This window comes from Neoarius graeffei, chromosome 5 (assembly GCF_027579695.1).
Source record: "Neoarius graeffei isolate fNeoGra1 chromosome 5, fNeoGra1.pri, whole genome shotgun sequence".
NCBI lineage: Eukaryota > Metazoa > Chordata > Actinopteri > Siluriformes > Ariidae > Neoarius > Neoarius graeffei.
The window spans coordinates 75,397,520-75,421,104 of record NC_083573.1 but is presented as its reverse complement, the minus strand read 5'-3'; the positions used below and the strand labels follow the sequence as shown (position 1 = coordinate 75,421,104).

The 23,585-nt window shown below is 41.8% G+C and overlaps 1 protein-coding gene across 2 annotated transcripts in view; it reads right to left on the bottom strand.

Annotated features, from left to right (window-relative positions):
- arhgap28 (Rho GTPase activating protein 28) overlaps nt 1-21,000 on the bottom strand; it is a 74,343-nt gene extending 53,343 nt beyond the window's left edge. For both annotated transcript variants that reach the window (XM_060922401.1, XM_060922403.1), the window contains exon 1: nt 20,793-21,000. In XM_060922401.1, the coding sequence (XP_060778384.1) occupies nt 20,793-20,914 (122 nt within the window). In that variant the 5' untranslated portion in view covers nt 20,915-21,000. The remainder of the gene's footprint in view (nt 1-20,792) is intronic.
- Between the last annotated feature and the right edge of the window lie 2,585 nt (nt 21,001-23,585).

The following is a 23,585-nucleotide window of genomic DNA, read 5'->3' as shown; positions in this document are numbered from 1 at the left end:
AATGATATGTTAAAAGATAACTTTAATTTTCTGAGATGTAATAAAAACATATTTATATGCCAAAGTCAGAACGTAACAGAAGTGTTGTGGACATATATATTCTCAATTTTAACAATGTAGAATTACTTTTTGAAACATAGGAAGGTGATGTTTTAGCAAATATAATTAATAAACATGTGTAGTAGAATAAACATACACATTCTTTCAATAAGATTAACATGGTATATAGCTAGATTGTAATTAATTTGTAACAGACGCGAGATGGACAATCGTAACAGAAGTAATGTAACAGACATCATTTTGGAACTCATAGGCTTGACTTTGGCATATAAATATGTTTTTATTACATCTCAGAAAATTAAAGTTATCTTTTAACATATCATTCATTAAAGATTACATGTTTTGTGACCTGATGGTAAAAAAAGAAATGGTTTTAGGTGAATTTTTAAAAATAAGTTCATGTCCCCATTTCAGTACCCATAAGCGTGGAATCACTCATATATATATATATATATATATATATATATATATATATATATATATATATATATATATATATAAAAAGGGATTTTAAAAAATAGTTAAATGAAAATCAAAAGAGCAAACGGGATCATGGAACATATAAAAAAAAAAAAAGTGTGGTAGAGTTACCATTTTAATTAGATACTCTACCATGTAGGGACAAATGCAGAGCTGACCATCTCTACAAGTCTTCTCCAATACATTCAAGACTGTTCACATTTCTAAAATGTCCCACCTAATTTTAATATCTCGATCTGTAAAACCCTCCTTGGCAACAACTAAAAGAGAATGAAGTGATGGACAGGAGGGTACAGTATCTTAAAAATAATAGAAGAAAGCCACCTTTATCCTTTAAAGCAATTAACCAGGAAATTTTGAAATTACGGGGTTACGAAACGTCATTATTATACATTAATACAAGACGTTCTTGATGGAAGAATTAAGTGGACTTTAGCTTAAAAAACATGTTCAAGTTGTAACATCAGTCCGTTGGTCCATTTCCAAGGGCACAGCCATACTGGATTACCCAGATACATGGATGTATTAGGAGATGAAAATGCGGGTGGCACTGCGTGATGTCAGATTCCGCACGTCTTCTTCATTCCGTTCTGGATCCGAGATGTTTGGCCGAGTGGCTTCATCAAGTAAAGTGAGAAAATTTTGCTCCTGAAAAAAGCAGCCAATTGTGCAGTGAGCATTTTCCAGAAGCTTGTTTTGTGGAGGACTTGTATGAAGAAGGGGAAAAAAAAAAAAAAAAAATCACTGGAAAGAAGCGGCACACAATCTCGACTGTGTTTCATCACAAAACGCTGACACCGGCAGCATGACAGCATACCACGTCATGCATCAAACGGATGGAAGATAAGCAGGTAATTAAAAAAAAATAAACTAGCCACGACTTTATTTTGATTCCTTTTCTAATACTGCATTTCCATAATTTTTGTGGAGAAATGCAAACAAATTGACCGAGAAGTCACACTAGACCATAATATTATACTATAGTCTCGTTGTCACACCTGCACGCGCAACAGAAGGACTCTTAGGCTAGCTCTGAACAGCACGCACTCTGAACGGACTCACGTGTGCACCACGAATGACACACACCTGCACTGGATTAAGGTGCAATCTGCACGCCTAAATAAGGACTCAGAACGCAGACTTACTTTGCGAAGTATTGCGTTGTTGCGACACATTACCAAGCCTTGTTTCCTGACTGACTTCCTGGTTTCTGATTCCTGTTCCTCGTTTTTGACCCTGCTTCTGTCTACGATATTGTTTGTGCCTCACTTGACCTCTTGCCCGTTTTACCGTTCATGATCTATGTCTGCTGATTTGGACTGTTTACGCTTTTCTTTATAATGATCTTCTGCGCTTACATCCATCTCCAACAATCCCTGACAGAATATTTCGCCGCGCTGACACTAGTATAGCATGCACTTGTACACCTCCGCTGTAATTTTCTGCAAGCACATCACACACACACGGAGTTATGGCGGCCTCCGTGGCGCAAAAAAAAGTCCCAGGTATTTTTATCACTTTAGTGGTTATATCATTCAGAACAAATTCAACATGCAGCTTTTTTTTAAATATAAAGGACACACATAAGACTGACTTTTGGCTCAATTTGTTTATTTGCGAGATCTTTTCTTTAAGTAGCACATAATGGTGTCATGACTGAAATGCCAGGCCATTCAATGATACAGGGCATGGATGCCCAACCCTCCTAGTATACAGTACGCCTGGCATTCTGCACATCTTAGTTCCAATCTGAACACATTTAACCAAGCCAGTCAGGATCGTCAATAGGGTCTGATTATTAAATTGCAAATCCAACATGGTTAATTTCCATTAATAAGGTTGCGTGTGCGTGTGTGTACTCAGGTGTGGAAGCCCATGGTTGACCTTGAGTGTATGGAAACATGTAGAAGTAAACTGTACAAATGACCACACTGTACAGGGAGTGTATTACGTTCTTTGACAAATTACAAAAGCCGCCTTCATCTGATAATACCAGCACCAACGGTTGCCTTTGTGTGCAAGATAACGCTCAACAGAGCATAGCTTTGAAAATAATCCTGCTAGTGACCCAAATGCTCGCACCAGTGCACCACCTCTAAAAGTTAATGTCAACATAATCACAAGCTTGCAGGAGTCACCTCTATGTGCTTTACACATTCTCAGATAAGGGCTGAGAGTTAATGGATGTTTATATGGAGACACTAGGGAACTTCTGAACTATTAACAAGTATGGAGCAGTCATTTGGAGAAGTTTAATTAATTCTTTCGAGATTAACAGTCTAAAGTCACCAACAAACACATTGTACCAAAAAAAATAAATAAAAAGCTGAGAAAATTCTGAAGGAAATATTGCAAAACTGAAGTTGAAATAATTATAAGTCTATATACTCACTGTATCAGGAGACAATGACCGAACTTTATTGTCTGCTACTGGATCACCATCGGAGAGCAAGAAATTCAGGATCAATAAATATATACCATACGAGGTGTGTCAGAAAAGTAACAGGACTTGGTGCCCTTCTTCGATGTGAGGGGCATCGTCCACAGAGCCAGACGATCAACCAGCATGTCTACAAAGAGATCCTGCGGCGTTTGCTTCGTTCAGTGCACGAGAAGAGGCGAGAGTTGTGGCAGGACAACTCGTGGCTGCTTCACCATGACAACACGCCGGCTCACAACGCCCTGAACATCTGGCAGTTCCTTGCCGAGAAGAAGCATCGCCGTGCTGGAGCAACCTCCCTACTCACCCAACCTGGCTCCGTTGAGTTTTTCCTTTCCCCCAAGCTCAAGGGGGTCATCAAGGGGACCCGTTTTCCGGACGTGGAAGCCATCAAGAGGGCCATGACGACGGAGCTGTGGAGAATCCCGGGAGAATCCTTCCAGGAGTGCATGGAGGCGTGGTGGAGAAGTGCGTTAGATTCGAGGGGGATTATTTTGAAGGGGAAAACTTGTAGTTTGGATTTGACATAAGTTTTTTGTGACCCCAGTCCTGTTTCTTTTCTGACACACCTCATATGTACAAAAGTACACTTGCGAAAACTGGGGACAAGGTAGAATAATTGACAGTTATTCCACAAAATCAAGTCGTACATGAGCCGATAGCCGATGAGGCACGTAGCACTGAGTTGGCTATGAGCCACGTATGATGAGCTTGAGTGGAATAAGTGTTTTATTCTATCTACATTCACTGGATTTTGAAAAACAGAGCATTTTCATTTTTTGCAAATTCGATAAAATCAAAACTTTATACAAAATGTCCGACAAAATTATTTCCGCTGAGAATGTAAACAAACCTGTGAAATGACAGGAGCAATTTGTGAAAAATGCTATAATAATTCTTGAAAAATAAAAAGATATGTTCTTACCATCCATCCATCTTGGCATATCACTACAGTGACGTGGCCGCTCTGACGGCTTCAGCCATCAAAGTGTCTCGGGAACATTACAGTAGTGGTTTCCCATTGCCTTCTACTGGATTATTATAGAGGTTTTCTCCTCTCAACCATTCACGCTCACACATTCATGCCTACGGACAATTTAGAGCCACCAGTTAGCCTAACCTGCATGTTTTTGGACTGTGGGGGAAACCAGAGCACCCGGAGGAAACCCACACAGACACCGGGAGAACATGCAAACTCCGCACAGAAAGGCCCTCACCGGCCACTGGGCTCGAACCCAGAACCTTCTTGCTGTGAGGCGACAGTGCTAACCACTACACGTTCTTACCGTCAAATACTTTTATTCCATATTTTGTTGCTTTTCTTGTAATAAGGGGGGGGTGTGTGTGTCCTTCTTTAGGTTTTTTTGGTGGTTGGGAAACCAACTTAAAAGGTGCATTACCACCACCGACTGGGCTGGAGTGTGGAACAGGAGATACTGGGGAGGGAAAAAAACAAACAACAACAACAACAACAAAAAACCCCACAACTATATTCTTTTAGCTATTTCTGTTTCTTTTAAACACTTGATAATTTGGGGGGTTTTGTTTTCAAGTTTAGGAAAAAAAATTTCTTACCATCAAATACTTTTATTCCATACTTTGCTTTTTTTTTGTATTGTTGGGGTTTTGTTTTCAAGTAGAGTTTTTTTCATTCTCAGTTGGTTCAGCAACACATGCCGCCATTTTGTTTTTCTCTACTCATGGTATATGAGCTGATAGCCTAGTAGGAGAGTCAGTAGTAGAATGCGACTGCTCATATCCAGTGAATGTGAATAGAAGAATAGTAGATATGATAATCTATGAATAGCAGGTTTCAGAAGCTCTCCTGTCAAGACATTTGAACCCCACAGGTAAATTAACAGCCAACAATTAACAGACTATGTAATGTAAATATTTTAAAGACAAGCCCATGTTTGATTTACTTGCATCAACTGATTAGGCTGAAACTCGATTAGTGATGATTAGAGAATAAGAACAATCAAGCAAGCAAAAAAAGAAAAAAGCAGGAAAGCAAGAAATCAACGAAGAAGCAGCCTTTGTCACATGCACACTCAAGCACAGTGAAATTCATCCTCTGCATTTAACACATCTGGAGCAGTGAACACACACACACCAGTGAGCAGCTATACTACAGCGCCCAGGGAGCAGTTGGGGGTTAGGTGCCTTGCTCAAGGGCACTTCAGCCCAAGCTTAACCTATCTACATGTCTTTGGACTGTGGAGGAAACCGGAGCACCTGGAGGAAACCCACGCAGACACAGGGAGAACATGTAAACTCTGCACAGAAAGGCCCTCGCCAACCGCTGGGCTTGAACCCAGAACCTTCTTGCTGTGAGGCGACAGCGCTAACCACTACACTACCATGCAAAACAAGCAAGCGAGATATCAAGCACAAAAACAAGCATTAAATCAAGCAAATCTTTAATGAACCGAGGAACTAAAGCATGTGCAGAAAGAAAGAAAGAAAGAAAGAAAGAAAGAAATTTATTCACCACACACTTGTGAAATTTCCTCTCTGCATTTAACCAATCTGAAGTAGTGAACACACACACACACCCAGAGCAGTGGGCAGCCATGCTAACAGCGCCTGGGGAGCAATCGGGAGTTAGGTGCCTCGCTCAAGGCCGTCCCATATTAACCTAACCACATGTCTTTGGACTGTGGGGGAAACCGGAGCACCCAGAGGAAACCCACACAGACACGGGGAAAACATGCAAACTCCACACAGAAAGGCCCCCGCCAACCGCTGGGCTCGAACCCAGACCCTTCTTGCTGTGAGGCAACTGTGCTAACCACTACACCACTGTGTTGCCCATGATGATGATGAATGATGCGATGACTAAATTAAATCTTTAGGAAACCAAACACTAAAATAATACTATAATGATGTTTTAGAATTTGAAAGAACATAATTTTGGGCTAAAACACAGCTGAAGGAAAATTTAAATCCCTTCAGGGTTTGAGAAGACACAAGCTGTCAGTGATGTGATGTAAACCTAAGCTGTTAGTGATGTAATACAGATGAGAGCACAATGTAGTGAGAAAGAACAGAAAGACGATACAGGGAGAAATAAAGGGGGGGGGGACAGCAAGTAAGAAAGAAAAAAAAAAAAAAGACAGTGGACCCTGTCACCACTTACATCATTCCCTGATGAGATGTACAGAGGACAAAGCCAATCAGGGTATGGAGATGTGCACAGAATGGTGCACCACAAGGGCAGACACCAAGGCATACTTTCAGGCCTTTATTCATGATTTACTCTGTGTGCGCGCGTGCGTGCATGGCGCAAGGAGGAATGAGATCATCCATGATGAGATACTTACAGTCCGTCATTTCATTATCCTACATGCTTCTAAAAATAACCTTGGATCAATAAATCTGATTGGGGTTTAAGCATTATGTCGAACTGATGCATTAATTATATCGGTTAGTTACCGTCCTGGATTAGTGGCTATATTTAGCTTCTGGACAGACTAGCATTTTTACCTACGATTTTTTTAAAAAAATGTTGATCAGACACAATGCTCTTGTCGTCATCAACACACAAACACATTAGTCAGCACATGACTTTTTCAGAACTGACTAGGGTGCAGTGTTTCAATACAATGAGGCATTATGGTTTAGACACGTGAAATAATTTAGCCACCACATTTCCAAGAGATGTGCTGTCTGGAAACAAAGAACTGTACGTTCTGATAGATAAGGAATCGGAGTAGATGTGTGATTGCTTAATAGTTGATGAGTCACTTCTGAGCTATGGCAGTCATCTCGAAAATTTAGTTAAGTAACTGGTGGAATGAGCCAACCTCAATTATGTTAAGCTTGGAACACACACACACACACACACACACACACACACACACACACACACACACACACACACACCAGCTCATCAGTCAGAAGAGGGAAAAAGAAATATATTTATATATAAACTTCTGTGTTTAGCTACACTGTCTGCCACTGGATCTCCATCAACACAAAAATACAGACGACAGCATTACATTTATTCAAGGACTATTACAATCACCAAAATATCTTTATAAACTCTTGTCCAACTACAGCTGTGTGAGCAGAATATACAGTCCCCTCTGAAAGTATTAAAACAGCAAGGCCAATTTTATATTTTTCCTGTACACTGAAGACATTCGGGTTTGAGATCAGAAGAAGAACAGAAGAGTATAGCTTAGAATTTCAGCTTTCATTTCCTGATATTTATATCAAGGTCTGTTAAACAACTTAGATCATGGCACCTTTTATTTGAACCCACCTACTTTTCAAGTAATCAAAAATATTTGAACATGTGACGAGAGGTGTTTCTTGTTGCCCAGGTGTGCCCTGTTAGAATGATTAAACAATTAATAGCTCCGATTGTCTGCTCTTGGTTTGTGCCCTGGGTTTTGCCTGTAAAGATGGTATTTGTTGATTGAAAACGATAAACCAACATGAAGACCAGAGAGCTGTCTATGGGAGAAAAGTAAGCCAATGAAAATCTGAGAAAAAATAAAAATAAAAATCAAATTCAGAGCCATTGCACAAGTATCGGGCATAGCCAATACAACAATATGGAAAGTTCTGGGGGAAAACCCTGGTGAACGTTTTTCAAGGATACGTAAAGTTCTTTGTGAGGGCCTTTGAGGATCCTGTTGAGGATCTCAACAAAGATCCTCAAAAGATCTTAAGGGTCTTTAGAATTCTTGTTAAGATCTTCAAGGATCTACAAAGATCTTTTAAATTCTTGCCAAGATCAAGGATCTACAAGAATCTTCAAAGTTCTTTTCAAGGTGTTCAAGGAGGTCTTTAGAATTCTTGTCAAGATCTTCAAGGACCTACAAAAGATCTTTTGACTTCTTGCCAAGATCTTCAAGGATCTTAAAAAAAACACATTCAATTCCAAACAAAACAATTCTTTATTGATGCTATATCATGAACACAAAGTTATACTGAACATTCAGGAAAAAGCAAACAGATGGAACATAATATCCTCATCAATCTGTTTGCTTTTTTCTGAACGTTCAACATAATAGATCATGAACACAAAGTTATGTTATAATAGTATCAATAAAGAATTGTTTTGTTTGGAATAGAATGTGGTTTTTGTTTAAGATTAAAGATCCTGTCAAGAATTTCAAAGATCTCTGTAGATCCTTGAAGATCTTGGCAAGAAAGTTGAAGATCCTTGTAGATCTTGTCCAGAACTTTAAAGATCTTGACAAGAATTCTAAAGATCCTTGAAGATGCTGGAAAAAAAAAAAAAACCTTAAGACCCTTGTAGATCTTGAGAATATCTTTATAGATCCTTGAAGTTCTTGGCAAAATGTTGAAAGATTTGTAACTCCTTGAAGATCTTGCCAAGAATTTTAAAGATCCTTGAAGATCTTTTGATGATCTTTGTTGAGATCCTCAACAGGATCTTCAAAGACCCTCACAAAGAGCTTTATGGATCCTTGAAAGATTTTCACCAGGGCAGTTCCTGTGAGAGGTCAAATTTGCAGTTTGCCACCACTCATGAGAATATGTCCCCAAAAGCAAACAGCTCCAATATGTCCCCAAAAGCAAACAGCTCCAGTTATGGAAAGCATTACTGCATCCAGATGTTCACTTCAGAGAGGTTCCACTGTATTTTGTAAGATCCATGTACTACAGACTTGATTTCCACTGCTTTCTTGAGCTTAAGATGCATGCAAAGGTCTTTTGAAGATCTTGAAAATATCCTAAAAAAAAATAAAAAAAAAGAACTCCTTAAGATCCTTTCAAGATCTTTGAAACCTTGAAAATCATGAGAGTCTTTCAAAGATCCTTTTAAGATATTGGCTATTCAGGATTCCATGGTATACCCTTATCCAATTCTTATGAATCATAATTATGCAAGTTTCAATCTATTTCCATCCTTGCCAATTCTGTTGAATTAGGATCATTTTAAAAAACTGAAAGAGCCTTGTTAGATCCTCGAGGATCTTAAAGGATCCTAACAAAGATCTCATACAGACCTTGACAAGGATCCTTACAAGATCCTGATTAAATCCTTGAGGATTCCAGCTAGGATCTTTATAAGATCCTGAAAAGGATCCTTTTAAGATCTTTGAAAGATCCTTGTTGAATCCTTGAGGATCTTGCAGGATCCTTGCAAAGATCTTGACAAAGATCCTGATCAAATCCTCAAGGATCCTAGCAAAGCTCTTAACAGGATCCTTGTAATATCTTTGAAAGATCCTTGTTGAATCCTTGAGAATCTTAAAGGATCCTTGCAAAGAGCTTTGCAGGGATCATTATGAGGATCTTTGTAGGATCCTTAAAAGATCTTTGTCAAATCCTTGAGGATCTTTACAAATGATTTTGCATATGAAGATCTTTCTAAGATCCTTTAAGGATCCTATAAAAAGATTTTTATCTTTAAGGATCTTTGGCAGGTCTTTGACAGTCCTCATGGATCCTTAAAGATCCTGTGAGGTTTATCACCAGGGAAACACTGGTGTACTAACAATCGGACATCAAACAGATCAGCCAAAAAAAAAAACCAGCAGCAGCTGATGAGAATTGAGAATGCTGTGAAGAAAAATCCAAAAACAGTCAGTGGCATCACCAACAACCTCCTCAAGGCAGGGGTAAAGGTCTCAGAATCCACTGTTCAAAGTTCTGAAACCAAGATTAACCTCCACCAAGGTGAAGGAAAGGCCAAAGCGTGGAGAAAGAAAGGATCTGCTCATGATCCAAAACACACGAGCTCATCGGTCAAGCACAATGGAGACACGTTTTTTTGGGCTTGCATGGCTGTTTCTAGAATGGACTCAATAATCTTTACTGATGTCACTCACGATGGTAGCAGCAGAATGAAAGTCTTCACAAGTCTAGAGAAACTTTGCCAATTTATCAAACTATCTTTTCCAATTTACAGAAAAATGCATCCAATCTAACTGGGAGCAAGACAAAACACACTAACAACACAACAAAGGACTTCATCAGTGGATGAAGTGGAAAAAAGTGGAAGGTTTGAGACTGACCAAGTTAATCATCAAACCCTAACCCAAATGAACATGTATTTCACCTCCTGAAGAGTAGATTCCCAGAAAAACAACAACAACTGAAAGAAGCATTTGTTGACGTCAGTGGGTTGCTGACTGATACAGTAATGCAAGTAAGGGATATGCAACTAAATATGAATTTAACACTCTGTTCTTTTACTTTTGCTCACCTAAAAACTGGGTGCTCTGCATGTTCTAAACTGTTTAACACATCTACATGTAAATATCAAGAAGCAAAAGCTGAAATTTGGATCCATCATCTCATATCCAAATGTATTTTGATCTGGAACCCAAATATCTTCATCCATCCATCCATTATCTGTAGCCGCTTATCCTGTCCTACAGGGTTGCGGGCAAGCTGGAGCCCATCCCAGTTGACTACGGGCGAAAGGGTACACCCTAGACAAGTCACCAGGTCATCGCAGGGCTGACACATATACACAGACAACCATTCACACTCACATTCACACCTACGGCCAATTTAGAGTCACCAGTTAACCTAACCTGCATGTCTTTGGACTGTGGGGGAAACCGGAGCACCCGGAGGAAACCCACGCGGACACGGGGAGAACATGCAAACTTCACACAGAAAGGCCCTCGTTGGCTGCTGGGCTCGAACCCAGAACCTTCTTGCTCTGAGGCGACAGTGCTAACCACTACACCACCGTGCCGCCCCCAAATATCTTCAGTGTATATAAAAAAAAATTAATGAATTGGCCTTGCTGTTCCAATACTTTTGGATGAGACTAAGTTTCTGATTTCATTTATATACTATATTGTCATTATGACACATACTTATATGATAAATGCCTGGGGTTGTATATTAAAATGTTGTGACCTGGTTGAAAATAGGCCCATTTCAGTATTTTATGCTATTTAACATCATTGAATGGGTCATGGAAATGCTATGGTTCGGCAAAACACACACTGATCGGATGTCTCCGATATTGCTCATGATAACTATAGATTGGTTCGAGGGCAAAATGTCATGCTGCAGACTTGTGCAAGAATGTCAAAAGTTCAATATCCTTGACTTGCAAGTGACATCAAAGCAAAATAGAAACCCGGATGTCGGTCATGTTGGTAGATATACAAATGCGGGGTCAAGCGACATTCCACACAAACACCTTTGTTTTTCCACTGCTTTAAGCGTTCTTTTAGTGATGCCATATCTTTGTGCTGTATACGGTTGTGGTCACAACAGTACTCGTGACCGTGGCACATTTTGATTTTTTAGAAATCCGTCCATGATTCGGAAAGAGGGCGGGGAAACTCTGAGGCTTAGTACGGAGAGGAGATGAGCACGGCTGAACAACATCGGCAGGGCTGATCTAACAGAGGCGAAAACCAAAACAGCTTGTGTTTGCAGTAATCATTTTATCTCCGGCAAGATTCAAACGCTTTCTCAATAACATCATGGAAGAATTTTATTTCGTGTTGCTAGAATTTTGCTATAAAATGAGCGTCCTCTTGTCGTGGTTATAATCTTAATACGTGTATTACCATTTCGCTTCTAGGAGCACCAGCAAAATTATATGATAGAAACAATCCAGACTGGGCACCCACGCAGAAAACGGGCTATGTTTCGTCCAAGGTCGGACTTGATTCTTCAGCAGCCAAACTAGATAGAACACAATATCTGGATACTCAATGACCAGTAGAAGAGTCTTATCTTCCGAAAAGTCTGACTTTTTTCAATAATGTGGGTCAAAACCCACACATATCTATCTTCTCTTTGTATCGAATCTCCACTTAATGGTTCAAATCATGGTAATACTGAGAAAATTCAGCATTGTTTACAGACACGCTTTCAGCGGTTGCCATCTGAGTTGCTTTGTATATCCACCATCATGGCAAACGCTTATGACGGTAGTATCTCACTGGGCTGCGACAGCCTGCGACTAGTTGGAGACACAACAATTGCGATAAAATATGCGAATTAGCGACAATTTTCACTTGTAATCACACTGAATCGATATTCGCATATTTTACCGCAATTGTTGTGTCTTGAAACATTCGACATTAGCAGGCCGTCACAGTCCGGCTTTCCCTCGGCAGGCACGGAAGTAGAGAAAGTCTCATGGAAACTGACTTGAGAAGGGTTCGCGACGGCTTTGCGACACCAGCGACGCATTTGCGGCTATTTTGAGAGAAATTTTGTCGCACAAATTTTTTGAACATGTTCAAAATTTCAGCGACGATGGAGCGACACTTTGCGACTCATGCGAGGAAATTGAGAAGCCCCACGAATGTTTCAAGACACTTTTGAAACTCTCGCTGTCGCAGGCCAATGAGATACTAGCTTGACGTAGCACATTTTGATCACATGGTTGCAAGTCATCTATTATAGCCCTAGACTCATTCTACAGAGCTTGTACGCTCTCAGAAATAAGGGGTCTAGCTGCAACTTTCCTTCTTCCCATTTTGTACCTTTAGTATGTATCCTTGATCTAGAATGGGGCATGTAGTGTAGATTTAAGGCTTTATTCTGGAAACTAATTACAGTTCACTTAAAATGCGGTGCAGTGCATTCTTGTTCTTCCTGATAATGTGAACACGACCCTATTCAGAGCGCTGTATTAGTGCAGGTGAGAGAGAGAGAGAGAGAGAGAGAGAGAGAGAGAGATTTCTAAATTGGTGACAGTTTGAATGTTGATCCATATCACTGCTCTCTTTTACAGAGCCTGGGGTCTAGAAAGCCTTTCTTTCTCTGAACTGATATACAAATATGCATGCATACATGCCAAATATTACAAAAATATGTTTTGATAAAAAAAAAAAACCTTACTGACTGCACCATGAACAACTGTGCCAGTTCAAAAGGAATATTTTATTCCTATCCACTGTCATAAAGACAACATTGTGTACACCAATTACACACACACACACAGCAATTTAAGTTATATACATGTATACTGATGATCTGAAAGCAATTAACCATTATTTAAATGACCTGACTGGTGTGTGTGTGTGTGTGTGTGTGTGTTGCCTACAATTTGCCATTGTTTGCAAAAGACAGCTCTGCCAGATACAAGCATATAAATATATCTTGCGTAAACTGTGCTGTTGTTGCCAAATATTACAAAATGTGTTTTGATTTAAAAATAAAATAGTCAAGTTTATTTCTATCGCGCTTTTAACATTGTCGCAAAGCAGCTATACAGAATTTGAACAACTTTAAACATGAGCTAATTTTATCTCTAATCTATCCCCGATGAGCAAGCCTATGCTGACGGTGGCAAGGAAAAACTCCCTCAGACGACATGAGGAAGAAACCTCGAGAGGAACCAGACTCAAAAAGGAACCCATCCTCATTTGGGCAACAACAGACAACATGACGATAACATTAAAGGAACAGTCCACCGTACTTCCATAATGAAATATGCTCTTATCTGAATTGAGACGAGCTGCTCCGTACCTCTCCGAGCTTTGCGCGACCTCCCAGTCAGTCAGATGCGCTGTCACTCCTGTTAGCAATGTAGCTAGGCTCAGTATGGCCAACGGTATTTTTTGGGGCTGTAGTTAGATGCGACCAAACTCTTCCGCGTTTTTCCTGTTTACATAGGTTTATATGACCAGTGATATGAAACAAGTTCAGTTACACAAATTGAAACGTGGCGATTTTCTATGCTATGGAAAGTGCGCACTATAATGACAGGCGTACTAACACCTTCTGCGCGCTTCGGCAGCGCATTTATATCTGAGCTCCGTATCAGTGCGCTGCCGAAGCGTGCAGAAGGTGTTAGTACGCCTGTCATTATAGTGCGGACTTTCCATAGCATAGAAAATCGCTACGTTTCAATTTGTGTAACTGAACTTTTTTCATGTCACTGGTCATATAAACCTATGTAAACAGGAAAAACACGGAAGAGTTTGGTCGCATCTAACTACAGCCCCAAAAAATACCATTGGCCATACTGAGCCTAGCTACATTGCTAACAGGAGTGACAGCGCGTCTGACTGCGTCTGACTGACTGGGAGGTCGCGCAAAGCTCGGAGAGGTACGGAGCAGCTCGTCTCAATTCAGATAAGAGCATATTTCGTTATGGAAGTACGGTGGACTGTTCCTTTAACAGTTTTAAAGTGCATATCCTGGACCAATTTCTTTTTTTTTTTTTAATATGAAAATGTGTCCCTTTACACACTCATCCAGAAGGGTAATTTTGCACAAGGCCATCTGTCTACAACAGAAAAAAAATAAAATAACAAAACACGTGTGGAAAAATCCCAAGGGAGTCTGGAGCCAGATTCGTGACGTCACCTGCAGAAGCGCCAGCAGGTTGCGAGAGTTTGCACGGTTTCAGTGCACAGCCTGTGTAGACCAAGTTTAGCAGCTAGCGATTTTGCATTGAAATATGGAATTGTCACCTGAGCGCAATGTTACTTCACCTTTGGATGAAGAAAATAATGAGATGTCAGAATTGGGGCTTCATCTGTTTGGATTTGATGATGATTCAAGTAGTGAAGACGACGGAGACAACACCGGGGATGTAAATAATACGGTCGTTTTCTCATAAACAAACCAGCGCTGACGTAGGATTCAGAAGGAGGCGTCCCGCACGTGACGTCACGAAAATCAATGTTTGCCGGGAAATCCAAATGCCAAGTTTTTTCAGAGGCGGACCAATTCTCCTCAAATGGCTTGATTTCAACTGAATTTTTCTGGTATTGCGCAAGGTCAAAAAAATTGCACAAAATGCAAAATGTGACAGATATTTGACCAAAGTTTCATATAAAATAGGAGAATTACATTGATCTTGCTCCTGAATTTACCCATGATATGCACTTTAACATGAAGTCAGTTTCGTTGATGTGATAACTCTTCATTGATGGAAACTTGAGTGCAAAACTGTTCATGACAACTGCAGTCCTAAAATAAATAGAAATTAAATTTTTAAAAAAAAATTACTGACTGCACTATGAACAACTGTGCCAGTTCAAAAGGAATATTTGATTCCTATCCACTGTCATAAAGACAACATTGTGTACACCAATCTCACACACACACAGCAATTTAAGTTATACACATGTATACTGATCTGACTAATAGGGAGTATCAGATATTTATCCTCTCCTGGATCAGAATCAGAATTCTGATGACCAGCTCATCTAAGGTGTCACTGAGGCATCATGTTGGTGTGGGTCACTGGAGGCTGGGTGTGAACGGCGAGTCATTATGGTGATCAAAGTATCGCCCGTTAGGGTGATCAATGGAAATCTGACTCTCTCTGTCCTCCTGTGAGTCACCGAAAACAGCTGGGTCCTGGCGTACACCCAGCCATCTGGGAAGAGTGTCCAAAACCGCATTGTAGATGGTTGATAAATGATGTCTTAGACCCCCACCTCTGTTCAGTGACGGCCGTTCCACGTTGACAAAAATGGCTTCTTTAACTCCTCGCTCATACCAACGATCCTCTCTGGCTAAAATGCGTACGTTACAATCCTGAAATGAGTGTCCTTTGTTGTTAAGATGAATGTAGACAGCCGAGTCCTGGCCTGAGGAGCTGGCTCTCCTGTGTTTGATCACCCTAACGGGCAATCCTTTGATCACCATAATGACTCGCCGTTCACACCCAGCCTCCAGTGACCCACACCAACATGATGCCTCAATGACACCTTATGCCGCTTTTCCACTACCAACGCGGCTGAGTTGGGCTGAGTCGAGCTGAATCGAGCTGAGTGGGGCTGTTGGAGTTGCATTTCGACTACAACCGCGCTGAACCGTGCTGGCTGGAAGTGGGTGGACACATTGGGTGGAGTTAGCAAAAGTGGGTGGACGTCACGTGATGTCATTAGGCGGCGCAAACAGTGACATCAGTGACCTTTTAAGCGGTAGTCTCACGACCCAGAGAGTAAACAATAAACATGGAGGACATGGAGTCGTTAGTGTTGCTGGTCTTGGTGCTGTGGCTTGTTGTCACCGACAACACCAACAGATACTGGCAAGAGCATATAGATGAGGCGAGGCGCATAAGGCTTCAGAAATTCTCGTAATTCGTAATTATTCTTCTTCCGGGTTTACGGTGTTTACAGATCCCAGCGTGCTCGCGGGGCGTGTGTGGGCATGTGAGGACACTCCTCCTCACCAATCAGTGCACAGGGGAGTGTCTCCTCACGCCCCTAGCCCCACTCGGCTCGGTTTGGCTCGCTTCAGCCCTACTCCAAAACCGTGCGAGTTCTGGGTGCTGAGTAGGGCTGAAGCGAGCTGAGTCGTGCTGTTCTGACGTAGTCGAAACGCAAGCCATGTCGGGCTGAAGTGAGCTGAAGCGAGCTGAAGTGAGCTGAAAAAGGGTAGTGGAAAAGGGCCATTAGATGAGCTGGTCATCAGAATTCTGATTCTGATCCAGGAGAGGATAAATATCTGATACTCCCTAGCCTTTCGGACGAGAGGTGAAACGTTTTCAAGAATCTTCAAGCAAGTCCAGTTACCCTTTTCTACCGCCCACAGTTTACTATGACCTGGATGATTGAGAATCTTCACAGACATGTATACTGATGATCTGAAAGCAATTAACCATTATTTAAATGACCTGACTGGCGTGTGCGTTTTACCTACAATTTGCCATTGTTTGCAAAAGACAGCTTTGCCGCTCATCTCATTATCTCTAGCCGCTTTATCCTGTTCTACAGGGTCGCAGGCAAGCTGGAGCCTATCCCAGCTGACTACGGGCGAAAGGCGGGGTACACCCTGGACAAGTCGCCAGGTCATCACAGGGCTGACACATAGACACAGACAACCATTCACACTCACATTCACACCTACGGTCAATTTAGAGTCACCAGTTAACCTAACCTGCATGTCTTTGGACTGTGGGGGAAACCAGAGCACCCGGAGGAAACCCATGCGGACACGGGGAGAACATGCAAACTCCGCACAGAAAGGCCCTCGCCGGCCACGGGGCTCGAACCTGGACCTTCTTGTTGTGAGGCGACAGCGCTAACCACTACACCACCATGCTGCCATAATCTATCCCCAGTGAGCAAGCCTGTGGCGACGGTGGCAAGGAAAAACTCCCTCAGACGACATGAGGAAGAAACCTCGAGAGGAACCAGACTCAAAAGGGAACCCATCCTCATTTGGGCAACAACAGACAACATGACTAAAACATTAACAGTTTTAACATGAAGTCAGTTTCGTTGATGTTATAAACTATTCATTGATGGAAACTTGAGTGCTAAACTGTTCATGACAACTGCAGTCCTAAAATAAATAGAAATTAAAAAATTACTGACTGCACTATGAACAACTGTGCCAGTTCAAAAGGAATATCTGATTCCTATCCACTGTCATAAAGACAACATTGTGTACACCAATTACACACACACAGTGTGTGTGTGTAATTGGTGTACACAATGTTGTCTTTATGACAGTGGATAGGAATGTATACTATCATATGGGTCATTCCATGTCAATTCAACCAGGGCCCGTGCACTTAGGTCTCAAAAAATTCTGGAAAAAAAAAAAATAATAATCACCAGATGTACCCATGTTACCTAGGAGAAACACTCAATTTATTTGAATGTAAGATGTATACTTTCCATGTTACAGCCAGTTTTACTGCGGGGGGGGTCAATTTTGTTCAGACTTTTTTTTTTTTGTCAAAGTTCACAAGCCCATAGCTCAAGAACTAAACCATGTAGGAGGCTCATATTTTGCATGCTGGTACATAAATAGGAATAGTATGTATCAAAACTGTCATTTTGGGTCTGGATGATCCTGCATGGTCATAGCACTCCCTCAAAGATGATCAAAATTTTATTGGAGTTTTTGGCTGTGCTCTGTTTAGGCCTTCAGAAGGCATTTTTACCCAACACAGGCTCTTGATTTTTTTTCCCTTACTGAGATAAGTAGAAACACTCTCAGAAAAATCAATAAACAGAAAGGAAACTATCAGTGTTTGAACAGAGACCTCACAAGTCTGACAAATCATTATGGATGTCATTTTCAGAGCACCGTAACACCTTGTGGGAATGTGCGCAGATTTTTTAAAATATTTTTAACCCCGCCGACAGTAGTCGGAGGGGTTATTATTTTCACCTGCGTCAATCTGTGTGTGTGTGTGTATCTGTCTGTCTGTCTGTCTGCAAGATATCTCAAGAACCAATGGATCTATTTGGACCAAATTTTGTACATGTGTTGCCAATCACCCAGGAAGGAAACCATTAAATTTTGGAGGTCAAAGGTCAAAGGTCAAGGCAGAACTTCGAAATTTTCACCCAATGTATTTTAATAGGGAAAAGGCAGGGTTTGCACTCGTTAGAGTGTCCCTGTCTAGTTTTCTTTATTCTCCACGATCCCTTCTTTTTAAAAACACCAATTCGGCTTGTCTTACTCAAATCTTTTTTTATTTTCCACCCTGAACATGGGCAAAATGCACCACTGAGAGCAATATGTTTTCTATAACATTAATGTAAACAACCAAAAGCCAATTTTGCCCTGACATGATCACCTGAGCGTGCCTGTGCAGGGGTGGAGGGATCCTTTTCAATTTCAATGATTCAGTGATTTTAGGGGCACCTGTGGTTACTCTCAATATTGTAAAACTGGCTGCAACATGGAAAGTATACATCACACACACACATCACATTATCTCCAGCCGCTTTATCCTTCTACAGGGTCGCAGGCAAGCTGGAGCCTATCCCAGCTGACTACGGGCGAAAGGCGGGGTACACCCTGGACAAGTCGCCAGGTCATCACAGGGCTGACACATAGACACAGACAACCATTCACACTCACATTCACACCTACGGTCAATTTAGAGCCACCAGTTAACCTAACCTGCATGTCTTTGGACTGCGGGGGAAACCGGAGCACCCGGAGGAAACCCACGCGGACACGGGGAGAACATGCAAACTCCGCACAGAAAGGCCCTCGCCGGCCCCGGGGCTCGAACCCAGGACCTTCTTGCTGTGAGGTGACAGCGCTAACCACTACACCACCGTGCCGCCCGGAAAGTATACATCTTACATTCAAATAAATTTACAGTGTTTCAGACATCAGACAAAACTTTATTTATCCCCGAAGGGCAATTAGAAGGGCGAAGAGCAGTACATTAAAATAAGAGCAAGAGAATAAAATCACAAAAAGAATAAAATCACAAAAGTGGGTGGGCAAAAAAAACAAACAGCGTATTATGTACAATGTACAATGGCAGGCCTGCTGCCAGTAACAAAGTAAAAAAAAAAAAAAAGCAGCAGATAAAATATGGCAAATAAATAAAATGAAGCGTGGATAAAATTAAAATGACAATATGATTAGAGTGACATTGTAGTTAAAGTGACAAGGTGATATTGTAATATTGCACATCAGGACATGTGATATTGCACTAGAGTATTGTACAGAAGACTTAAGGGTTGTTTTACAATCAGGGTACAAAGTTTGTGTCACAGGAATCCAAAATTCAAATTGATTCAAACTGGTTCTTGTACCAGTTTTTAAGTGAAAGACAAGTTAAAGAACAGATTTCAGGTAATTTTTTGACATATGTGTATGGTAGTTTTGTGTTAATCTGCTATAAGATGGGAGAAACAAATGAAGTGATTCTTGGAGAGGACATTTTTTTTGACAATTCAGAATCCGCTACTTCCATAGTGCTTTTAAATATAAACTTTGTGTTAGTTGTCTCTAATATTTATGTCCCAATATCTTGACCACATTTTAGGATGAAAATAATTATTTTAGATATCTCTCATCTCATTAGCTGTAGCCGCTTTATCCCGTTCTACAGGGTCGCAGGCAAGCTGGCTACGGGCGAAAAGCGGGTACACCCTGGACAAGTCGCCAGGTCATCACAGGGCTGACACATAGACACAGACAACCATTCACACTCACATGCACACCTACGGTCAATTTAGAGTCACCAGTTAACCTAACCTGCATGTCTTTGGACTGTGGGGGAAACCGGAGCACCCGGAGGAAACCCACGCGGACACGGGGAGAACATACAAACTCCGCACAGAAAGGCCCTCGCCAGCCCCGGGGCTCGAACCCGGACCTTCTTGCTGTGAGGCGACAGCGCTAACCACTACACCACCGTGCTGCCCATTTTAGATATGTTATTTTATATTGAAAAATTAGCTGTCTCGGAGAGGACATTTTTTTACACAATTACATACTAATTTGATCAAAATACCAATGATATGGAACCAAATATTTGTTTTATGGTATAAAGAATGATTTAAGTGCATCCCTTTTGGACCTACCTGTGGTCAAAAAAGCACTTTTTCTAAATGACACGAGTAATTTTGCTAAATATGACATATATTCCCATACATTCACCAAAAATAACGTTATCACCAAATTTTTTTTTTGCATGGTAAATAGAGCGTTCACAGACAGGGCTACAATAAACAACCAAGTTTATTTAGTCAAGCCTTTTGATATTGAAGATAATAAGTGTTAAATGTGATTTTTAGCTTGCGTACCCTGATTGTAAAACAACCCTTAAGTTATTGTAACTGTCTTAGAGTTCAGGAGAAGAATAACACTTGGAACATGGGTACAGCTGATGATTTTTTCAGAATTTTTTGAGATCCAAGTGCGGGGGCAAGATGACCCATATGCATGCATACTGATGATCTGAAAGCAATGAAATATTATTTAAATGACCTGACTGGTGTGTGTGTGTGTGTGTGTGTGTGTGTTCTGCCTACAATTTGCCATTGTTTGCAACAGACAGCTCTGCTACAGGTACAAGCATATAAATATATCTTGCATAAACTGTGCACAAGCTGAATAAATAATAATAATGAATAAGAGTGCATGTAGAGTGAGTGTGTGGTGTTTCCTTTACCTGCCAGCAGAAGCCTGAGTGCCTGTGAACGGCTCATAGCTCTCATCCACTAAATGTATCCTTGAAGCAGTGAATGAATGGTAGGCAGTTAAAACGACGCTTCCTGTCTCTTTTAAATCCATGGATAGATTAGAAGCAGGCTGAACCGCTCAGATCACCACGGAACTGGAACTCACACTTCCATATTGGAGCGACCACACAGCACCCTGCTCTTCTGCACAATGTAAATAATAGTGTTTATTCTATTCCAGCCCTCCTGCGCGTGCTCAGCTTGTAATCTGACACCACTAGCAGGAAGCGGAGAGACGCTGCAGTGTCGCGGCCAATCAGAGCGCAGCTTGCTTGCATAAATTAAAATCTCATTATCTGCTTTGAATAAGGGGCGCGTGCGGCCCAAGAGCTTAACGGTCGCCATGTCAAGTTGCTCATTATTTGTTTCCAAATCTGAAGGAGGCACGTGATGCTGTTTATTAGTGTAGTGGTTAGCACAGTCGCCTCACAGCAAGAAGGTTCTGGGTTCGAGCCCAGCAGCCAGCAAGGGCCTTTCTGTGCAGAGTCTGCATGTCTAACCTAACCTGCATGTCTTTGGACTGTGGGGGAAACCAACGGGGAGAACATGCAAACTCCGCACAGAAAGGCCCTCGCCGGCCCCGGGGCTCGAACCCGGACCTTCTTGCTGTGAGGCGACAGCGCTAACCACTACACCACCGTGCCGCCCAATTATATATTCTCATCTCATTATCTCTAGCCGCTTTATCCTGTCTTACAGGGTCGCAGGCAAGCTGGAGCCTATCCCAGCTGACTACGGGCGAAAGGCGGGGTACACCCTGGACAAGTCACCAGGTCATCACAGGGCTGACACATAGACACAGACAACCATTCATACTCACATTCACCAGTTAACCTAACCTGCATGTCTTTGGACTGTGGGGGAAACCGGAGCACCCGGAGGAAACCCATGCGGACACGGGGAGAACATACAAACTCCGCACAGAAAGGCCCTCGCCGGCCACGGGGCTCGAACCCGGACCTTCTTGCTGTGAGGCGACAGCGCTAACCACTACACCACCGTGCCGCCCAATTATATATTCTCATCTCATCTCATTATCTCTAGCCGCTTTATCCTGTCCTACAGGGTCGCAGGCAAGCTGGAGCCTATCCCAGCTGACTACGGGCGAAAGGCGGGGTACACCCTGGACAAGTCGCCAGGTCATCACAGGGCTGACACATAGACACAGACAACCATTCACACTCACATTCACACCTACGGTCAATTTAGAGTCACCAGTTAACCTAACCTGCATGTCTTTGGACTGTGGGGGAAACCAGAGCACCCGGAGGAAACCCATGCGGACACGGGGAGAACATACAAACTCCGCACAGAAAGGCCCTCGCCGGCCACGGGGCTCGAACCCGGACCTTCTTGCTGTGAGGTGACAGCGCTAACCACTACACCACCGTGCCGCCCAATTATCTATTCTAACATTGAAATAAATAAAATGAATTAAAATTCCAAAAAACGATAGTTACACTAATGCAGATCATCGCCATCTCATGCATCATCAAAATTTGTCTCACGGCCCCCTTTCCCATGTCACAACATCACTGCCGGGGTCAGTGTATGGTCAGCGTGACTGTGTATATTTTATATGGGGGTGCCTTGAGAATTTGCATACTTCTGAAGGGTGCCGTGACTGAAAAAAGGTTGAGAAATGCTGTTCTAAATAATATGTAAAACGTTCATTGTTTTTAAGGATACTCCTTAGGCCAGTGGCTAGGAATTAAAGATAGACTGACTTTCAGATTTTTCAACTTTAGCAGGGGCGTAGCTAGGATTTTTAAAAGGGGGGGGTCACGTTCACACACTGACTGGCAGCCTGAGTACATTATGTAACAAAAAATAATTAACATTTCTAGTTTTAGGTAGCTTAGAAACCGGCTCTTCCATTATTGCTGTTTCTTCCACGTTTTCTTGATGTTGTGATCTAGAAACAGCACTAAAACTTAGCTTCGAAGCCAGAAAATGCATCTTTGATGGAAAAAAATAAATAAATTGCTTACCTCTTCACGTCGAAAGAAGGAGGAAAGTTTCATTTGTTTTGACATGGTGAATTATTAACACGAGGAAATACTCGTAATTCGCAACTAAAAAGACTGCAGCTACACTGGCAGCTTGACCAAGCTTTCTAGTGCGATCGTGTTGAGTTTGCGCAGAACTGTTTCAGTCCTGAGCGCCTTGGCTCATGCACCTGAAGGCGCGTCTCGGGCTGCACGCGCGCCTACCGAGCTCCAGCACGCGCGCCATTAACAAAGAACACCTGTCTTTAATCAACGAACTGTGTTTGGGCTATTTAAGGACTGCGCCCGCGCAAGGACGATGCGAAGTATTACACTGCGTCTAGTGTGCTTTACTGAGCCTTGTTTTCTGTTCTTGTTGACCTCCTGGTTTTTCGACTCTTGTTTCTCGTCCCTTGATCTTGTATAGTTTTGCCTCTGATATTCTCTCCGCGCCTCGATTGACCTCCTGCCTGTTTCCTCAATTATGACTTTGCCTGCTGTTTCGGACTGTTTGCCTGTTGTGTGCGTTTCACGCACTTTATGCTCATATCGCACTGTGTATTATTTAACATATCTGCACTTACATCCGCCTCTCCTGCACACACTCTGACAAACTGGGTTTTCACGCCCAAACCACAGGAAGTCCATACAAGGTTATAGAAATCCTAATGAGGCTGAGGTGACAATCTAGTTTTTAAAAAAATGTTAGAAAAATTACAGTGGGCGCTTTTCTAA